This window comes from Mesoplodon densirostris, chromosome 6 (genome assembly GCF_025265405.1).
Source record: "Mesoplodon densirostris isolate mMesDen1 chromosome 6, mMesDen1 primary haplotype, whole genome shotgun sequence".
NCBI lineage: Eukaryota > Metazoa > Chordata > Mammalia > Artiodactyla > Ziphiidae > Mesoplodon > Mesoplodon densirostris.
In genome coordinates this window covers 19774392-19792436 of record NC_082666.1, presented here as the reverse complement: position 1 = coordinate 19792436, position 18045 = coordinate 19774392, and the positions used below count along the sequence as shown (strand labels likewise).

General features: G+C 52.4%; 1 protein-coding gene across 2 annotated transcripts in view; it reads right to left on the bottom strand.

Annotated features, from left to right (window-relative positions):
- The window catches only part of WHRN (whirlin), a 92547-nt gene that overhangs the window by 56442 nt on the left and 18060 nt on the right, over positions 1 to 18045 (bottom strand). For both annotated transcript variants that reach the window (XM_060100814.1, XM_060100815.1), the window contains exons 2-3: positions 10335 to 10553; positions 607 to 732 (exon numbers count right to left, since the gene is read on the bottom strand). In XM_060100814.1, coding sequence (XP_059956797.1) covers positions 607 to 732; positions 10335 to 10553 — 345 coding nt within the window. The remainder of the gene's footprint in view (positions 1 to 606; positions 733 to 10334; positions 10554 to 18045) is intronic.

Below are 18045 nucleotides of genomic sequence, written 5' to 3'. Positions count from 1 at the left end.
CTGCATGACCTTGGACACGTCTGTTTAACCTCTACATGCCTCAGTTTCCCCAACCAGGAAATTTGGGTAATAACATACTACCCCACGGGATACGGTTTAATGAGATGATATGTGTAATGTCAATTACGGATGCTGGGCACACAGACAGCCCTCTTTAAAATGGGAGCTAATTGCTGGTTGCTCTGGATCAAACGCCAGCCCCGAGGCTGCCTGGTGCAAACCCACCCCAGCCTGCAGCTTCCTCTCCTCTTCCCTCTCCGAGTACCACAATCAACCCTGAAGTCGGGGCCATCACAGGCCATCAGCAGTGTTTCCAAAACAGCAGCCACGAAGAGCTCAAGCTGGCCTGCTGCCCAGCAGCTCGTGGGAGGCTGCCCTGCTCTGCGGATGGCTAGGAGAACTCGGGGTTCGGGAGTGGAGGCGGCTCCTGCTGCCCGCTCTGAGCCCTGAACTAGAGCCGTGCGGCCAGGGGAGGGCTCTCCGCCGGGACAGGACGTCCCGTTGAAATCAGCTGCACAGGGCTCCACACACAGGTCTCTCCCTCCCTCACCCCAGCACGTTCAGCCTGGCGCCCCATCCCCTCCCTGGGAGTCAGGGGTCTCTCACCTTGAGCCCGCTGCTTTCCGCTTCAGAGCCCGGGTCCACGCCAGTGATGTAAATGCCCAGGCCGTACTCGGCTCCCCCACGGATGGTGAGGCCCAGGGACCGGCCATCCCCCAGCACCAGGTTCACCTGCAGGAGGGAGGGAAGAGAGTATTCGAGGGCCTGGAGGGCACCGGGAACGTTGGGGGGCACCCCCTCCCATACTCTGACGGGCACACCTATTCAGGCCTGCAAGATCTCCTGGAACATTCCGGTTTCTGCCCCAGCTCCGCCCCTGGTTTGCTGAGTGACTTGGGGAAGTCCCTCTCCCCTCTGTGGGTCACAGGTACAAGTGTGGTAAAAGGAAGGCGCTGAGGAGAGGACCTCCAGGGACCCCTCTGGTGCTAACGCTCTAGACACTCCAGGTTTTCATGCGTTCCTCACAGCATGGTGGCCACAGACTCTCCAGGCCTCCACTGGCTGCCCTTGACTATACGCCCTTCAGTCAGGGAGTGCCCGTCAGGCTGCGGACCCTCCACCCAGCTCCCTCACCTCCCATCCTCCCACCTTAGGATCAAGGCTAAGTCCAGGTGCAGGGCCCCACCACCTGCCACCCCAGGGGTCTCCCGCCTCCCCAGGGGCCACGGCAGTGTCGCTTCAGCAGCCATTCATTCCACAAGCGCAGGGAGCACCCACTAAGGGCAGACCCAGTGCCAGGCCAGGGGGTGTGGAGATGACCCAGACACAGGCCTGCTCCCCAGGGCTCAGAGTCCTGAGGGGCAGAGAGACCAGTAAACACACCTTCACGGCACCGCGTGATCAGAGCCAGATGGGGTAACTTGCGGGCTGTGTGGGCCCCGCCTGGAGGTGGGGGGATGGGTGGGGAGGGGCTTCCTGGAGAAAGTGTCATCTCTGATGAGACTGGAGGGTGGGCAGGAGTCAACCAGGCAAGGGTAGGGCAAGGGCAAGAGGGGCATTCAGGGTCACGGGACAGCAGTAGGAGAGCACACGTCACACAGGACCAGAGAAGTGAGGCACTGTGGCCAGAGCAGGGAGCGCCGGGGGTGGGATGGGGGCCGGGGAGGTGGGTGACTGGGCAGGGGAGGCTGGGGCAGATTCAGGAAGCCTCAGAATCTATGCAGGAACCTGCAGGAACCTGCAGGTTAAGTGTGCCTTGCGTCTGAAAGGGGAACTTACAAAAAGAAGTGTCCAGAACAGCTGGAACCTACCCCAAAAGGACAGAAAACATCCCGCAACAAGTTAAGACCCAGTGACCTGTAAGGGGCCTAAAGAGAGCACAGTGTGACCACCCACAGGAGAGGAAGGGATGGAGGTCCCGGCGGGCATCAGGGGAGGGCAAATGTCATGGTGTTAGGGAAGCCACTCAACTAGCTTTCTAATTCCGAAAAGTCATTCATCTAAGAGTTATCAGGGGCTCTGCACCAGCCACCAGGAGAAGCTTTCTACATTTATTATCTTCCTTCTTCGACGCCCCCCGCCGCCGGTCAGCGGGGTGGTGCTGAAGAGGACTGACTCAAGTCCAAACTGCCCAGTGGGGGCCCGGCTGTGTGACCTTGGGCAAGTTACTTCACCTCTCTGTGCCTCAGCGTCCTCACCTAGAAAATGAGGATGAAAATAGTGTCTGCCTTATAAGGTTACTAGGGAGAGGATCAAATTGAGAGACAAATGGGAGGCTAGTCTCTGGCCCACAGTAAACGCTCAATAGATGTTAGCCACTGTTGGTGCTACTTTGCACAGGACAAAACCAGACAAGGCCACACGGCCGCAGCTGACACCTACTGGCTGGCAGGCCACTGTCGGGAGAGAGCCCTACACACAGAACGACTCTACATGGTTTGGTTCTAAGACTGTAGACTCCGCAGCATGTCAGGGAGGCCCATCCCTGTGGGAGAGTGCCAGGCCGTGCTGCCCAGTGGAGTGGCCCCAGACCCTTTAGTCCAGAGCCAGCCCCCCATCTCCTCATCAGACACCATGACCACATTATATGGAGAGCATCCGTGAGGCCCACAGAAGCCTCAAGGGGACTCGTAAGCAGTCACCCAGAAATGTCAGAGTTCTGGGAACAGCAGGCTCTGGGGACGCTTGAAGTTGGACTTGGGAACAACTTCCTAGCCCCCTCCCTTCCCCAGTGCAGCTCCAGGGCTGGGATAGGTTTGAGGTGACCTAGGTCCACCCTGGTTCACCCTGGTCCCTCATCACATCCAGGTCTGTGTGTTTGGGAGGTGACAGTGTGGTGGCTGCCTCTGTAGACTCTGAAGCCAGACTGTGGAAGTTTAATCCTGGCAATGACACTCGCTATGTGTGTAACACTGGGCAAGTTACTTGACCTCTCTGTGCCTCAGTTTTCTCATCTATAAAATGGGGAAAACAATCACAGCAACTTTATTGGGTTGTTGTGAGTGATGAACGGGTCTATCTACTTGGAGCACTTAGAATCATGACACAGCAGAAGCACGCACACAGCGTCAGCTACTGTTATTATCTTCAAAATGTCCCTCTTGGGGAAGCCATGGTGCTGAGCTTGGGCAGGTATGATCTGGAAAGAATGAGGAAGCCTTCTTCATGCGAGAGAATGAACATGGGCTGCTTCTCAGACAGGGACAGGCCGTGCGCACGTGAGCCGGTGCTGGTATTCCATCCAGTGCAAACCAAACCCCAACTCCGCACTGGGCACAGATTCAGGGGAGAATCTAACTGGGTCCCTGTCCTCAGAGGAACCCCTGAGCTGGAGTATTGGCTATTGATAGCTCACAGCTGAGTGCCTGCCAGGATCTGCCTCACCTAAGGTCACAGCCTCCCTGGAGCAGCTCCCATCCAATGACTAGCTGATGCAGACGAGTGAAAGCCTGACCCCTGCCTCAATTCAGGACAACCTTGCAAGTCGCCCCCAGCTCCAGAGCTCCCTTGGGAACAGCCAAGGCCCCTGCAGAGATGGTATCACAGCCTACTCCTCCCTCCGCCCAGTCCTGTATTCCTCATGCCTTTTCTGGTGGAGTTCCCAGGGCATTGCGTTGCTGCTGTAATAAATGACCATGGATGTAGGGGCTTAAGACAACACAGATTTATTATCTCAAAGCTCTGGAGGTCAAAAGTCTACAGTGGGTCAACAGGACTGCATTCCTTTTAGAGCTTCTTGGGGAGAACCCACTTTCTTGCCTTTTCTAGCTTCTAGAGGCCACCTGCATTCTTGGGCTCATGGCCCCATCCTTCATCTTCAAAGCCAGCAGTGTAGCATCTTCTGATCTCTCTCTCTGCTCCTGGCATCACACCACCTTTTTCTGACTCTGACACGCCTGCCTTCTTCTAAGGACACTTGTGATCACACTGGGTCCATCCACACAATCCAGGATAATGTCTCTATCTCAAGATCCTCATCTGAATCACACCTGGGAAGTCCCTTTGCCATGTAAAGTGACCTGTTCACAGGCTCCAGAGATTAGGAGGTAGACGTCTTTGGGGCATCATTATTCTGTCTACCACAGGCACATTCCTATAAACCTCTTTCAGGGAAATCCTGGTCTCAGAGTCCATTCCTGGGAGCCCGACCACAGGCAGAGCATCCCAGAAATATGACTTCTAAGCCCTGAAGGCCAAGGGGGTCAACCAGGGCAAGGGGAGGGCAAGAACGTGTGCAAAAGCTCAGAAACAGGACAGAGAAAGGCCCCCTGGGATCACTGCAGGGTTCTGTTTGGTGGGAGAGTGGCAGGGAAGGAAGGTATGGCACTCGCCTGTGTCGGGGGGCAGTGAGCGAGGTCAACAAGCCTGGGCTTCAAGCAGGAGAGAAAAGGCCCAGATTCGGATTTTAGGGAGACTCCTGGGGAGGGCTAGCAGCAGACGAGGCCAACTTCTGGAGCTCCTTTAAGACAAGGTGTGTGCCTTACGACGCGGGTGGGGTGAGGGAAGGCGAGCTTCACACCTGGGGGACGTCAGTGAGGCTGGCTGAGGACAGAGTAGCAGTTACCGCCTCAGATGGACCCTTCCTGCAGGCCGTGCTGCTGCGGCATGGAACAAGGCAGGCCTGGCCTGGGGGCCTCACACCAAGGCTCCAGCCCAGTTCACTTGGTGTCGTGGGTCAGTCCCTCCCCCATTCCCACCCCTACCTGGTCTCTCCAGCTCCGGGACATGAAGATTCTGGGGGGAGAGAGCAGACAGGAACCCAGGAGCACACAGACGGCTGTGGTCCCCGCCTTTGAATAGTAAGGATGAAAACAAACCCCACTGCCTGCCAGTCACTTCCCCATAAATCCTTCACATGGGAATAAAACGGAGTCTTCCTCCCAGGACTGTAATAACAGACCTATCAACAGCAGGGTATCTGCTTCAGTCACCTGCTGGAAACTCCACCAGCACTTGGCAGGAAACAAAACTCACCTATGGGAAAGGGCACTAAGCTGTGAGAGGCAGCCTGGCATAGTGAAAAGAATATCATTCCCACCAATAATAAGAATATAATGATAACTCACTAAATCAATTGGTTACTAAACGTATTGAGTCTTTCCTAGATCCCAGGCATTGTGCTCAGCACTTTACATGCCTTACTTCGTTGAGTCCTCTTTCCTTCTCTATGGTTTCTCTTATTATCCCCATTTTCCAGGTAAGGAAAGTGAGGCCAGAGAGGTGAAGTGACATGGCCAAGGTCAAACAGCTGGCAGAGCCCAGGCATTTAATCAGCTCACTGCACTGCCTCCCACAGGCCTGAGTTCGTATACTGGTTCTGCCCTTTACTCCTGGGCAACCCTGGGGCAGGGCCTGTTGCTTTTCTGATCTTCAGTTTCCCCATCAGTGAAATGAGAGTTGCACAGCTTGCCCGGCGCAGGCACTGCCATCCCCCTTCCCACCTTCCTCTAGAACCCCAACCCTGTCCAGGAAGCAGCGTGAGCAGCCTCAGGAGATGACATCAATAAACATTTGGGGACAAAAATGATATGAAAGGTACCTAGCACCTAGGAAGCATTGGATAAATGATGGCTGTTACTGCAATGGATTACTATGCCCCAGGCACTATCCTCTGTGCACATGATTTATTGATTCTTGAAACAGCCCCATATGGCTGCTATGACCATCCCCAAACCATGGCTAGGGAAGCTTAAGTGACTCACCCAAGGTCAAGTGTCTCACCCAAGGTCACACAGTCAGGGAGTTCTGATACCAGGTGCGATACTGTGATTTATACTAAGAAATATGTATTTTGTCTTTGTCTTCGTTCCTGGCACTGAGCTCCTGAAACCTTTGTAAATTCCTAGGTGATAAGAGCACTAAGCACATCTGTTGTTCTAATGAGGTGACTCTGATTGGCCTTCTGGAGGGTGGCTGGTCCCCAGAAAGACCAAGCCATGATTAGAAGCTTGGAATTTTCAGCCCCACCCCAATTTCTCTAGAGAGGGAAGAGGGGCTGGAAGTGGAGTTAATAACTGATCGTGCACGGGACTTCCCTGGTGGTCCGGTGGTAAGGAATCTGCCTTGCAATGCAGGGGACGCGGGTTCGATCCCAGGTCAGGGATCCCACATGCCGCAGGTAGCAACTAAGATCCCACATGTCGCGGGTAGCAACTAAGCCTGCGTGCCACAACTACTGAGCTCGTGCGCCTCAACTAGAGAGAGAACCCGCACACCACAACTAGAGAGAAGCCCACGTGCCACAATGAAGAGTCCGCACACCACATCGAAATCCCGCATGCCGCAACTAAGACCCGACGCAGCCAAAAAAATAAATAAAAATTTTTAAAAATTGATCATGCCTACATGATGAAGGCTCCACAAAAATCCCAATAGTATGGGGTTCAGAGAGCTTCTGGGTCAGTGAACAGGTGGAGGTACGGGGAGAGTGGTGCACCTGGAGGGGGCATGGAAGCTCTGCACCCCTTCCCACATAACCTGCCTTACACATCCCTTCCATCTGGATGTTCATCTGTATCCTTTACCGTATCCTTTTATAATAAACTGGTGCACAGTAAGTAAACTGTTTTCCTGAGTTCTGTGAGTCACTTTAGCAAATTAATCAAAGCTGAGACGGGGTCAGGGGAACCTCTGAGTTACAGCCGATCAGTCGGAAGCACAGCTGATAACCTGGACTTGCAACTGGTATGTGAAGTGGGGACAGGTAGGGGGTTGTTTCATGGGACTGAGTCCTTAGCCTGTGGGACTGGACACTCTCTCCTGGTAGACAGTGTCAGAATTGAGTTAAATTGTAAGACATCCAGCTGGTGTCGCAGAGAATTGCTTGGTGGGAACCCCCCACCCACCCACATCTGGTGTCAGAAGCGCTGTGAGTGTGATGGTAAAGGAGAAACACAGGAGGAGAACTGTAGGTTTTTCTTCAGAGCCGGTCCCAAAGGCTCCTCGCCTTCCATTCCCAGCTGGGCCCCAGCCTGAGCTAAGGGGCAGGCCCCTCCTTATCTCTGCGGCTGCTGAAGGCATGAGCTTGGGGGAGCAGCCGCTGCTGCAGAGGGTCTGCCTGCTCAGCCCGGAGCGGGGCCTTGGGACCGAGCAACCACTGAGACTTGCTCACTTGCTCATGGGCCAGTGACCCTGGCAGGGGGCAGTAGGGGACTTTGAGCCCTGCATTTTAATTCAGTCATTCATGTAATAAATACTTACTGAGCACCTCCACTGTGCCAGGCACTGATCCAGGCACTTTGGGCGTACCAGGGCCCAGAACCAAGAGCCTTACACAGTGATGGGGAGAGGAGGCCCTACCACCGTCTCCATGTTATAGAAGAGGAGATTCAGGCTCAGAGAGGTTATGTAACTTATCCAAGGTCACACAGCTGGCAAGTGGTGGAGCCAGGACTTGAACCCAGGCAGCCTGGTTCCAGTGTCTTACTCTCCCTGCCTCGCTGACACCATACTATCTAACTCCCACAACAGACCTGTTCCAGTTTTTTCATACAGAAGCTACATCTGTACTATAGAGGCTGGGGGTTAGCCCAGAATGGGAAGCTGGAACACTGAACAACTCTGCACCCTGTTCGCCTCTGACGATGTGATGGTGACTTGAGAGCAGACAGGCCTGATTCCCAGAGGTGCTACCTGTGTCCTTCCCTTCTGTTCCTTCCTTCAGCCTCATGGGATGGTTCTCACACTTCAGTATGGAGAAGGGCATTCCTAGCAAGGGCTGCCAAACCAGAACCAGCTTCAGTGGATGGCTTAGGAGGTTTTCAAGGGTAATTTTGCTACATGTGATTTTTACATCACTATTGCCCTGAGAACTCATTTCCCTAGAAGGTGTGTTCCCACTGGGGTTGAGGTTAGGATTTTTGAAGTTTGGCATGGGAAGTCTGGGAGGCTGGTGGTGGCTATCTGGAATATTAGCTGAGACCAGTCTGCTGGAGGCCAGGGGGCCAGAAGTGAGGGCTCCAGAGACATTTCCCCCATGCCCTTAACAGGAAAAGGGGGGCTCCATGTTGTATCAGCAAAAGGAGGAATGGGGTGGGGGCGTGTAGAAGCTTCAGCCTGGAGCTATAAAATCTGTGAAGGCTTCTCTGGTGTGGTTCAGGGTATTTCCTGCCTCCTGAGGTATCTGGGTCCTCCCTGGAGCATGATTCCCTCAGCCTTTGCCTTCTACATTTCTATATACGTTACTCTAAGACTCCCAGAGGGCACCCTACATCCTCCCAATCCTCCCACCCACTCAATTCCAGTGGCAGGGTCCTTCTCTCTAAGACTTGAAGATGCCATGCTCATTCCTACCTCAGGGCCTTTGCACATGCTGTCCTTGCTGCCTGGCATTTTCAATGCTCAGAACGGTACGTGGCGGCTCCATCTTCCTCTCTCAGTCTCAGCTCAGAAGTCATCTCCTCAGAGAGGTTTTCCCTGCCCACCTCATCTGAAACAGAGCCTCCCTCCCCATCACCCTCTAACCCCCTTCCCGATGTTATTTCCTTCCATCAATCTTCACCACCTTAATTATCTTGCTCATTTATGCTCATTTCTGGATTTTTGTCTCACGCCTCCTACGACTTCCGAACTCACTGGAAGCTTCCCCAGAGCAAGGCTTCATGTCTCTTGTCCATTTCTCCATTCCCACCTCCCATAACAGCATCAGGCACAGGTGCTCACTAAGTGTGGGCTGACTCGCTCAATGGGTCCTAGTTGCCGCAGTGCCCCCTGAATGTCGGATTTTGCATCTGTAAAATGTGCATAAGGACACCTACCCCCTGGGGAAGCCACGAGGATTCAGTGAGATGCTGTAAGCACAGAGCCAGCACATGGTGAGCTCTTTCTATTTTAAGTTCATGCCCTATACAGGGAGGAGCTTGAGAAAACGATAAAGCAAGTTCTCTACCCACCCTGGAAGGCTGGCCTTGAAAATGACTCAATGCCACAGGCTGTGCTGCTTTCTCAAGATGGCCAGAGAGCAACATCGCCTGGCGGGGAGGGGGATATGAGCCCACCTCTGCAACCCTGGCCACCTTGAAGAAGCCCAGGCAGGCTCTGACGGTGCACACGAACTGGCTACCCCACTACCTCCTGCCTGGCACAGAAGCCCCCGCCATCTCTGCCGCTTCCTGCATATCGACATTTGAGCAAAGAACACAAAACACATTAAATAAATGTTATGGTCTTACGGACAGGAAAAGAGAGCTGAGAAAGAGTCTCCAGAGGGAAGGCGGTTGGCTCAGAGCCCCAAGCTGTGTCAAGGTCTTAAAACACCAGAGACCAAAGTCATGGTCATGCTTTGACCATGGTCATGGTCACACCAAAGTCATGCTTACAGGAATAACTTTCTTGGTCCCAGGAGCAACCATAGGGCACAATGCAAACAGCACCCGGAGTGAACCTTAAATATCAGGGGGACCATCTCTCACTCCTTTCTAAAGAAACAGTCATGGTCTTGGGGAGGAAGGCTCTGTAGGGGGCACCTACTGATGCCCCTGGCCGTCTTCTTCAGGTTACAACACCCCATGGTGCTTTGGGCTACAACCCCTCCTCCACCGGCCACAGTCTTGGTGTTCCTGTCCATCAAAGGGCACCTCCCCACCAGCCAATCAGGTGCTCCCTCCCTGGAATATGAATCTTGAGGGGAAGGATGCAGAGAACAGAAACCATGGGGATCCCTTTCTTCCTGGAGACTGCACCCTGAGCCCCTCAGCTTCAGTTCTGGGGCTGCCCACACCCTTCCAGTAAATTCTGACTTTGTGGAAGGTGACCAGGACCGGTTTCTGGTTTCTCTTCCTTACAACCTGAGACCCACACTGCAAAAGGTGCCCTGTGGAGCTTGGAGTCATGGCAGCTGCATGTGGCCATGGCCTGGGTCTGAACCACTGAGACGTTAAATCATCTCTAGTGTAAATCATCCGAGCTTTGTCTCTTCCTCTTTCCACTCTAGGGGCTACAGGGGGACTAGGCTTCAACCAGAAGGGGGCGGTATCCCAGAGGATGGCAGAGGGAGAGCAGAGCTGCTCCATCAGCCTAGATGGTCCCCTTTACTCTGCTCTGTGAGGGGCAGATAATCTAGCTTATTTAAATCACGGTATTGGGGCTCTTGCAGCAGCAGCTTGGTGTGAATCACGACATGTGGTGCAAAGGTTAAAACGAAAAGAAAACCCTTCAGGTGGGACTTGAGGGAGAGACGAAGGCCAGAGCCCCTACAGGCCAACCCCCTTCTTCCAGCCTCTAAGAAACTTCCCTATTCTAGGTTTGGCGAGGAGAATGTGGCCTTGGTGGCCAGCCCGCCATTCCCGGCCCCCCACCTCCAGGAGGCCCGGCGAGGCCAAGGCCCAGAGGCTCACCTTTTTCTCATCCCCGCCTTGCAGGAGGTGTAGGGTGCTCCTCCGGTCACCCTCGTGCTGCCGCAGGGTGCTGCCATGGGGTGGGGGCAGGCCCGAGGGAGGAGAGATGCTGCGGCCTTGGGGGTCTACCCAGGTGTAGATATGGTTGGTGACGTAGCCGCCGGGGATGCGCCCCGCTGAGTACACCGACAGCACCAGCTTCTTGGAGCCCTTGAGAGCCTAGAGAGAGAGAGACACGAGTTAGCAGGAAAGGGGACGGTGAGGGATTATCCAGAACTTGCTTCCTCTCAGGACCCCGCCCATGGAGCAGGCGACCAGCTCGTAAATGTCTTCCCTTTCCTAGCCCTCAATTTTGTCCTATGGAAATGAGGACACCTGTCTCACCCCACGCCGGCCCCCGTCTTGAAGTAGTCCAAACACACGGAATAGGACCTCTCAGCGTACCTGTGCAGGACAGAGCAGGCCTACAACTGCATCCTTATGAGGGCCTGCTGGGCAGGCCTCAGGGAACTTGGATTCTGAGCGTTCCCACCATTCGCTAACAATAAGGGCAGCTTGCCGTGCCTGGATTATTTGTGCAAACCATGTGGGGGCCTGGGATGTGGGTACAGACGGAGGTGCCTACCTCTGGTGCTGAGTCTCTAATGAGCATCCCTGGTAGACAACATTTCGCACGTGTTGTTACAACTCAGTGCTGGAGGGATCAAGCCCATCCTGTGTGGCTGCGCAGAGAGAGGACTCAGATGCTCCTGCCTGGTTTCCTGCAGACTTTGCCTCGCGTGCTGCTCCTGTGTTCACTGTGCTGTGTATCCTTTTGCTGTAACAAATCTTAGCCACAAGCCCAATCATATGCTGAACCCGTGAGCCCTTATGGAAACTGGGGGTGGCCTTGGTGACCCCGATAAATTACTAGACAAGAGAGTCAAGAGATAAAAATACTGATACTAATGGTGGCTTAACAATGATCAAGGGTCTGTATGTAAGAAACACTTGGCTCTGTACCTGATGTGCTTTAGCCCCTGAAATCCTCATGGAATCCAATCCAATCCAATGATTTAGCGGAAGCAAACGAGCGAAATGACCTGCCCGCACAGCCAGTACGGGGTTCCTTTCGTACAGCAACTAATTTTGAGTGTGCATACCACCTTGACTCGCCACTTTCTAGTGTGGGGATGGAACAGCCACAGGGAGAGGTGAACCCAAACTCCGAGCCCTGGGAGCGGCCATGTTGCTTTCCCATGATGCACCTGTACTGACACAAAGCCCTTTATTCAGGGAGACGGTCACTTAGCAGTGGGATTAACAGCAAACATACCCCTAAACCTGGGACTTCTGAGCCAATGAGAGATAGAACCTGCCCGTGGGAAAATTCACGCTGCCGTTAAAATCGCATTTTACAATCATTACAAAGTATTTGTAATGCCATGGATGTGTGATACATTTTAATGTTAAGTGCGGTCAAAAGGATATAAATCCTGTCTTACAGTGTGACCTCAGTTATGTTAAGAGAAAAATTACACAGGAAAGAAGAAAGGAAACTGAGGAGTAACATGCCAAGAAGCAGTGCTTCTCTCGGGGTGGCAGAATTATGGGTGATTATTATTTTGTCCTTCCTGTTTCTCAATATTTTCCAAATGTTCCGGAATGCGTTCAATGCCGGACAACAGCAATATACATAAAAGGGTAGGGAGGCACTTAGCTCTCTGAATCTGTGGAGCACCGGGTTCTACTGACCCCCCAGTTCTCTTGGCAGACAAAAGGGGTCAAGGGTGGGGCTTTCAAAGACAGTGAGTGGGGAGCCCTGGCTGGGCGGGGCTGCCAGACAAGGACACTGGGCCACAGGACTGGACACTCTTGACATCTGAACCTCTTCCAGAGGAGGACGGGCAAGCTGGAGTGACCCTCAATTCCACAGCTTAATGCCAGTCCCGGGTGGAGGGATAACGAGAGGATGGCAGCTCTCCAAAATCCTGCTTGTGAACTAGATTTCTGAGAAGATGAGCAGAGAAAGATTGTACAGTGTTCTTTTCCCATTCCCTGGGACTTCCCTGACAGGACAGTTGGGAAAATAAAACCTCTGTGAAGTTTGAGATGCAGGATGGAGGAAGCTGTAGACCAAGTGGGCTTCTGCCAGAACTCAGGGCATGAGCACCCTCCGCAGAAGCCCCTGCAGCCTCTGAGCGGTCTTCCCGACCCTTCTGCCCTGCCCCCTGCTCCCTCCTACTCCGTGAAGGCACTGCTGCAGCTCTGAGGCTGCTCCAACTGGCCTGCCTCTTCTTTGCTCCCTTCCCTGGACAGACGGTGAGTCTGAGCCCCATCACTCATCAACAAGGGCTGACCGAGCCTACTGTGTGCTGGGCCTGGAGAGAGCAAAGTGGGCATATCCTCATGGCACCTACAGCCTGGAGAGAGACAAGGCTCTGTCAGGCACACAGTAGGTCCTCAGAAAAACCTGGTTGTCCTGACTGGATGAGGAAGCACATATATGGCCTCCAAAGGAATCATAGCATGCACAGGCATCATCCTGCAGCCACCTTCCTCATCTGATCCGGAAGGCTGCGCTGGAACTAGGGACGGGGAAGGCAAGTGGAAAGAATGGACGTTGTGGATTTGGGCAGCACTGGATTTAAGTCGCTTCTGTCACCTGTAGGTCAGGAGCCCTGGGGCCGGCTGCTTCCTCTCTGAAAGTAGCCCACATGGGATGCAAGACAATGCCCACCTCTCAGGATTGCGTGGGTTAAATGAAAACAGTGTGCTTGAGGGCCGGGCCTCTGCACACAGTGGGGGGTCAGCAGGTAGCAGAGCCCACTCGCCTCTCCTCCCAGGAGTGATCACATTGAGAAGGGAAACCAGGTGTACATAAGCATTGTCCAAGGAGTTTAAAAAAAAAAAAGAGGTGTCTGAGAGAATGCAAACCAATGCACAGCGCGTGATTTGTATTCTGTATTGCTGGCAGTCGTGGCATTCTCTTGGTCAGTTCTATAAATAGGCAAGCAGCAACCTTGAGAACGGAGAGAATGTTAATGACTTTGATGAGAACACCAGCACGGAGAGCTGGCGCCGGGGAGGGCCTGGGAGGTCACGGAGTCTCCTAAGTGCTGCCCGTCCCCAGTGTGGTCCAGAAGGGGACACTGGCAACCCGAGATGGGAAGGGACTGAGAGGGTACAGCCCAGACACAGGAGGCCAGCCCTGGACAAGCCTCTTCGCCTCTGCACCTCAGTTTCCCCATCACAAGCCTGTGGGACCAGAAAATCTGACGGTCACTCAAGCCTAGACCATTCTGGAACCTCTGATATTGGCTCTTTGTTGGGGGCGTAAATATAGGCTTTCCTTGGGTCTTGGAGAGCACGAATATCATCATCCACTGCATCATCATCCATCTTTATTTTCCTAGCAAAACTGAAGAAAAAACGAGATTCCTAAGACAGCACTTTCCACATCCAAGCAGGCTCTGGGAATATGGTCTTGGTGCCGTGGCCATTAGAACCCAGAGGGAAGGCCTCCATCCATGGTGCTTTGACTAAACCTTGTGTGTCACACAGGGAAGGCGAGGAGGAGGGGATGGTCTAGGAATTCAGTTTCTACTTTCTCACTGCCTTCTTGTCTCCTTTTTTTTTTACAAACAACCGCTTGCTTATTTTAAAAGGCGTCACTGAACGGAGGGGTCAATTCCTAAAAAGATCTGGCCGGTGCTTTCTTGCCCTGACAACCCTTCCACCTGCCTTCCACACTTACTCACCATTGCTACCTTGATCCCCGAGGCTCAGGCCATCTGGAGGATAGTGTGGTTAGGTGCCCAGGCCATTCATTTCACAGAACTGGTGGCTTCTCTCACTGGCGAGCCTCAGTAGCAAGCAGCCCTATGCAGTAGGGCAAAGTAGAAAGAACTCTGGCTGTGAAACCGAGACCCAGGCATGTCCCTGTTGTGCCACTGTCCTGCTGGGTGGTCGGGGGCTACGTCCTCCTCTTGCTGGGCCTCGGTTTTGCCAACTGGCAATGAATGGGTTGGAATCCCTGATTGCTAAGCTCCTGCCCCAAATTAAACTTCAATGTCCTCTGGTTCATTGCTGTATTTAGAAGAAAAGAAGTTGCTATCAGGTCCCTGAACCAGATCTTGAACCTGGAGGCTCTGAGGTTCCATATCAATTGGGAGGGACCAAAAGGGTTTAAGAAAACACCAGAAAGGCAGATGGAGTATCTCAGGTGTTGCAGGATGCACACCCCAACTCGGCTCTATCATGGGCAGCAGAGGGACCTTCAAAGGGACCTGAGGGCTGGGGGGACACACTCCAATGGGACTACAACTGTGTTTCCCCGCTCTTTGTAGGCAGCTGCTTATGTGTGGTACCTTAAGCTACCTTAAAGCAGCCTGCATGCTCTGCCTGTGACTGTGGGTGACTGTCAACCACACCCCTCTCCTGCTGCAGCAACCTGCAGAATCAGCCAGTCTCCGGAATCAATTGCTTATAACCTGTGCCACCTCACACAAGTTACCAAACCTCTCCGTTCATCTGTTTCCCTCCTGTAAAATGAAGGTCTCTTTTCTACTCTCTCTATAGGTAGAGGAACCCTATTAGCACAGTGCCTGATACTTAAAGAGTCCAATGAGCTAAGGTTAAACAAATTCCATGAGATCTAGGGAAAGTCCACTGCAAGCAAGAGCCGTCACCAGAGGCCTCCGCTCCCCTGCGAGTTATCACATTTACTGATGAAACTTGACCGAGGGGCTTACCAGCATTCCACCAGGTCAGATCACGGAAATCTCGACCTGACCCGGCAGATGGCACGGCTAAGATACGACCCATCACCAGATGACTACTCAGACTGCGTGCTATGATTGTAGAACTGTAAACTATATGTGGATGTCTTCAAACTTAATAACTTGCTACTTGGAGTAATGCTCTCCGGAGGCAAATCTGCCTCACTCAGCTCTTCAGAGCTGACTCTGACACCCCAACATCACAGTCCAGGCGATAGAATTCTCTGCTCGGCAGAGGACTGAGAGATAGACTGGAGACGGCTACAGTGTGAAGGGACTGGGGGGCGGGGTGTTAGCACGGCAGATGCACACGTGCTCCTGTGTTCAAAAACATGCACCAAAGTGCGAGCACAAGGTCACAAGACCGTTAGACTACTGTCTGGAGGGGCAGGTACAAAAGAAGTGTTTCAGAAAAGTCTCGAGTAAGGACATATAATGGTGAGTCATCCACCATATTTCAGGGCAAGGTTTTCTCTTCTGGGGAACAGAGGGGAGCTGGTCTAAGACCCAGGTTAGTGATGGGGAAGAGAGGGAAGGATGCGCTACCCTGCTCTTCCTGACCCCACCGTGCCTCGTTGGGCTTTGGTTTCAGACTCACTGGGCACCAATCCTGGCTCCGAGGTTGACCTGCTGTGTGGCACAGAGCAAATAACCTAACCTCTCTGTGCCTGTTTCTGCACTTAAAATGCAACTGTTGTAAGGATTATTAAGATAATGTAAACTGCCTCTATAGTACATAGCACAGAGTAGGTACTAACTAAATGCACATGAATTCCCTTCCTAAGTCTACCAGCTTCTTCTCCCAAACAAAAGCCCTAGAAATTCTCTAAACCTCCCATCTACATGAATACAAATACATGAGCAACTTTAGCCCCTCCCTCCCAACTTTCCTCCTCTTCAGCAACTTCCTTCTTTCCTTTAATCCACACTTCCTCATATCAGCCCCGCCTTTGACACTCAGCCCCTTTCCCACCACCTCCAGGAAGCCTTCCTAGATAGTGAGTGACTCCCCTTCTCGGAGAGCACCCAGCACACTTGCATGTTTTTGTTGCCATCTATACTATAGCCTCTGCATCACCTTCATACATTCTGTCTCTAAGACTACAAGACAAGTTCCTTAAGGCACAATGCGTGTTCTGTTTTCTTTAAACCCTCCCCCTGTTCCTTCTCCTTCACTTACTTACCCATTCATTCATTTCATTCATTTGCTCATTCATTCAAGATATCCACTGGGCTTTTGAGATGCCAAGCAGCCGCCAGGAATTTGTTCAAATGAGGCCACAGAAAGAGCAGTACACTAGCCTGGGGCTCAGGCAGCCCTGGGTCACCATTCCATGCTTCTGCACACTCACGTGAGCATACACACCTCAGACACACGTGGAATTCGGAGAGAGAAGCAGAAGAGGGAATGGTTAAGAGCCGCAGCTCTGAAGCAGGGCTGCAAGGATTCCCATCCCGGCTCTGCTAGCCGCCGATGGCAACCCCAGGCAAGTTACTTAGCCAGTCTGTACCCCAGTTTCCCAGGCATAAGATGGGATAATAGTAGTATTGTCTCACAGGGCAGTGGTGAGGATTAAATTAGTTAATATACATAAAGTGTTCAGTGCCTGGAAGATAGGTAAGAGGTACAGAAGGGTTAGGTGTTATTATTACAGAGAACCCAGAGTAGAAGTCTCAATTCACCATCCATGGTAACCACACACAGCTACATTCTGGTGTCTGTCCTTCCCGACTTCTTGTGTGCATTTTACAAACACGTGGATGTTCACACACAAAACTATTGTTGTCTGAGGTTTATACAGGTTGACTCACACTTAAGATTTCATTGATATCTTTTTTTTTTCAGCTAAAAAATATATTTTGAAGCTCTTTCCTCAAAAGATCCCCTCTTCCAACACTACATGGCATTCCCTGGCAGAGATGCACAACCACTGAATTCCCACTCCCCTATTGCTGGACATTTATGTTGCTTCTCACTTTTGCCAGCACGAGCAATCTGCGATAACATACTTTTACGTGCATCTTGGAGCACACGTGCATCTAATTCTCTACACCAGAGAAAAGTGGAATCCCAGAGGCAGTGGGCTGTCTTTTTTTCATATGCAACCCTGTCCCTCTCTGTGTAGTTCCTACAACTACCTGCAGGGGGCAGCGCTGTGAAACCTGGACCTATAGGAGGCCTCAATGCCCCCCATCTATGGGCGCTGTGGATGGCAGAGGGCTGTGCAGCTATCTTTTCCCGAAGCAGAGCTCACTGTGGCGCAGGGATCCATCCTCTTTCATGCCTTCTTCCACAGGCTCCAGAAATCTCCCCGTTTAGGCAAATCTTGGCTCTATCTTCCAATCCCTTCTGGGGACCAAAGTATTATAAAGCATCAAAATAAAAAGGTGGCTGAGGGGGAGGACCCCTCAAGAGTTTTTCAGTAAAAGGTATACTCACTAGAAAACCGTTCCCAGACATAGTTCCACGTCTTCCTAGCTATGAGAGTTCAGGCAAATTCCTTAAGCCCTCCAAGCCTCAGCTTTCTCACCTGTTAAATGGGGATACTAATGCCTACCCTTATGGAGCTGTGTGGACAAAATGAGGACCGACAAGATAATGTACACAAAGCATCTTGCACTGGGCATGGCATACAGCAGGTGCCCAGCAAATGGTGGTTAATATTGATAACAGCAAAACGACTGCAATGACCACGCGTTTTATTCTTCCCACGGCACATATGAAGAAAGAACATCTGGGTGCTGAAGTGTCTTACGTAAGGTCACAGAGAGGATAAGAGGCTGGGCTTGGACTTGAATCTTGGATTCTCCAAACTCATGCATCTCTTACCAGTAGTTCAAGAAGGTTCAAATAACACAAGGGCAATCCTACATCTTGGCCTCGCAAGATGGACAAGGAGCGGATCTGAAAAGGGAGCGTGGACTTACAGGCTGTAAATAACTGAGAGGCC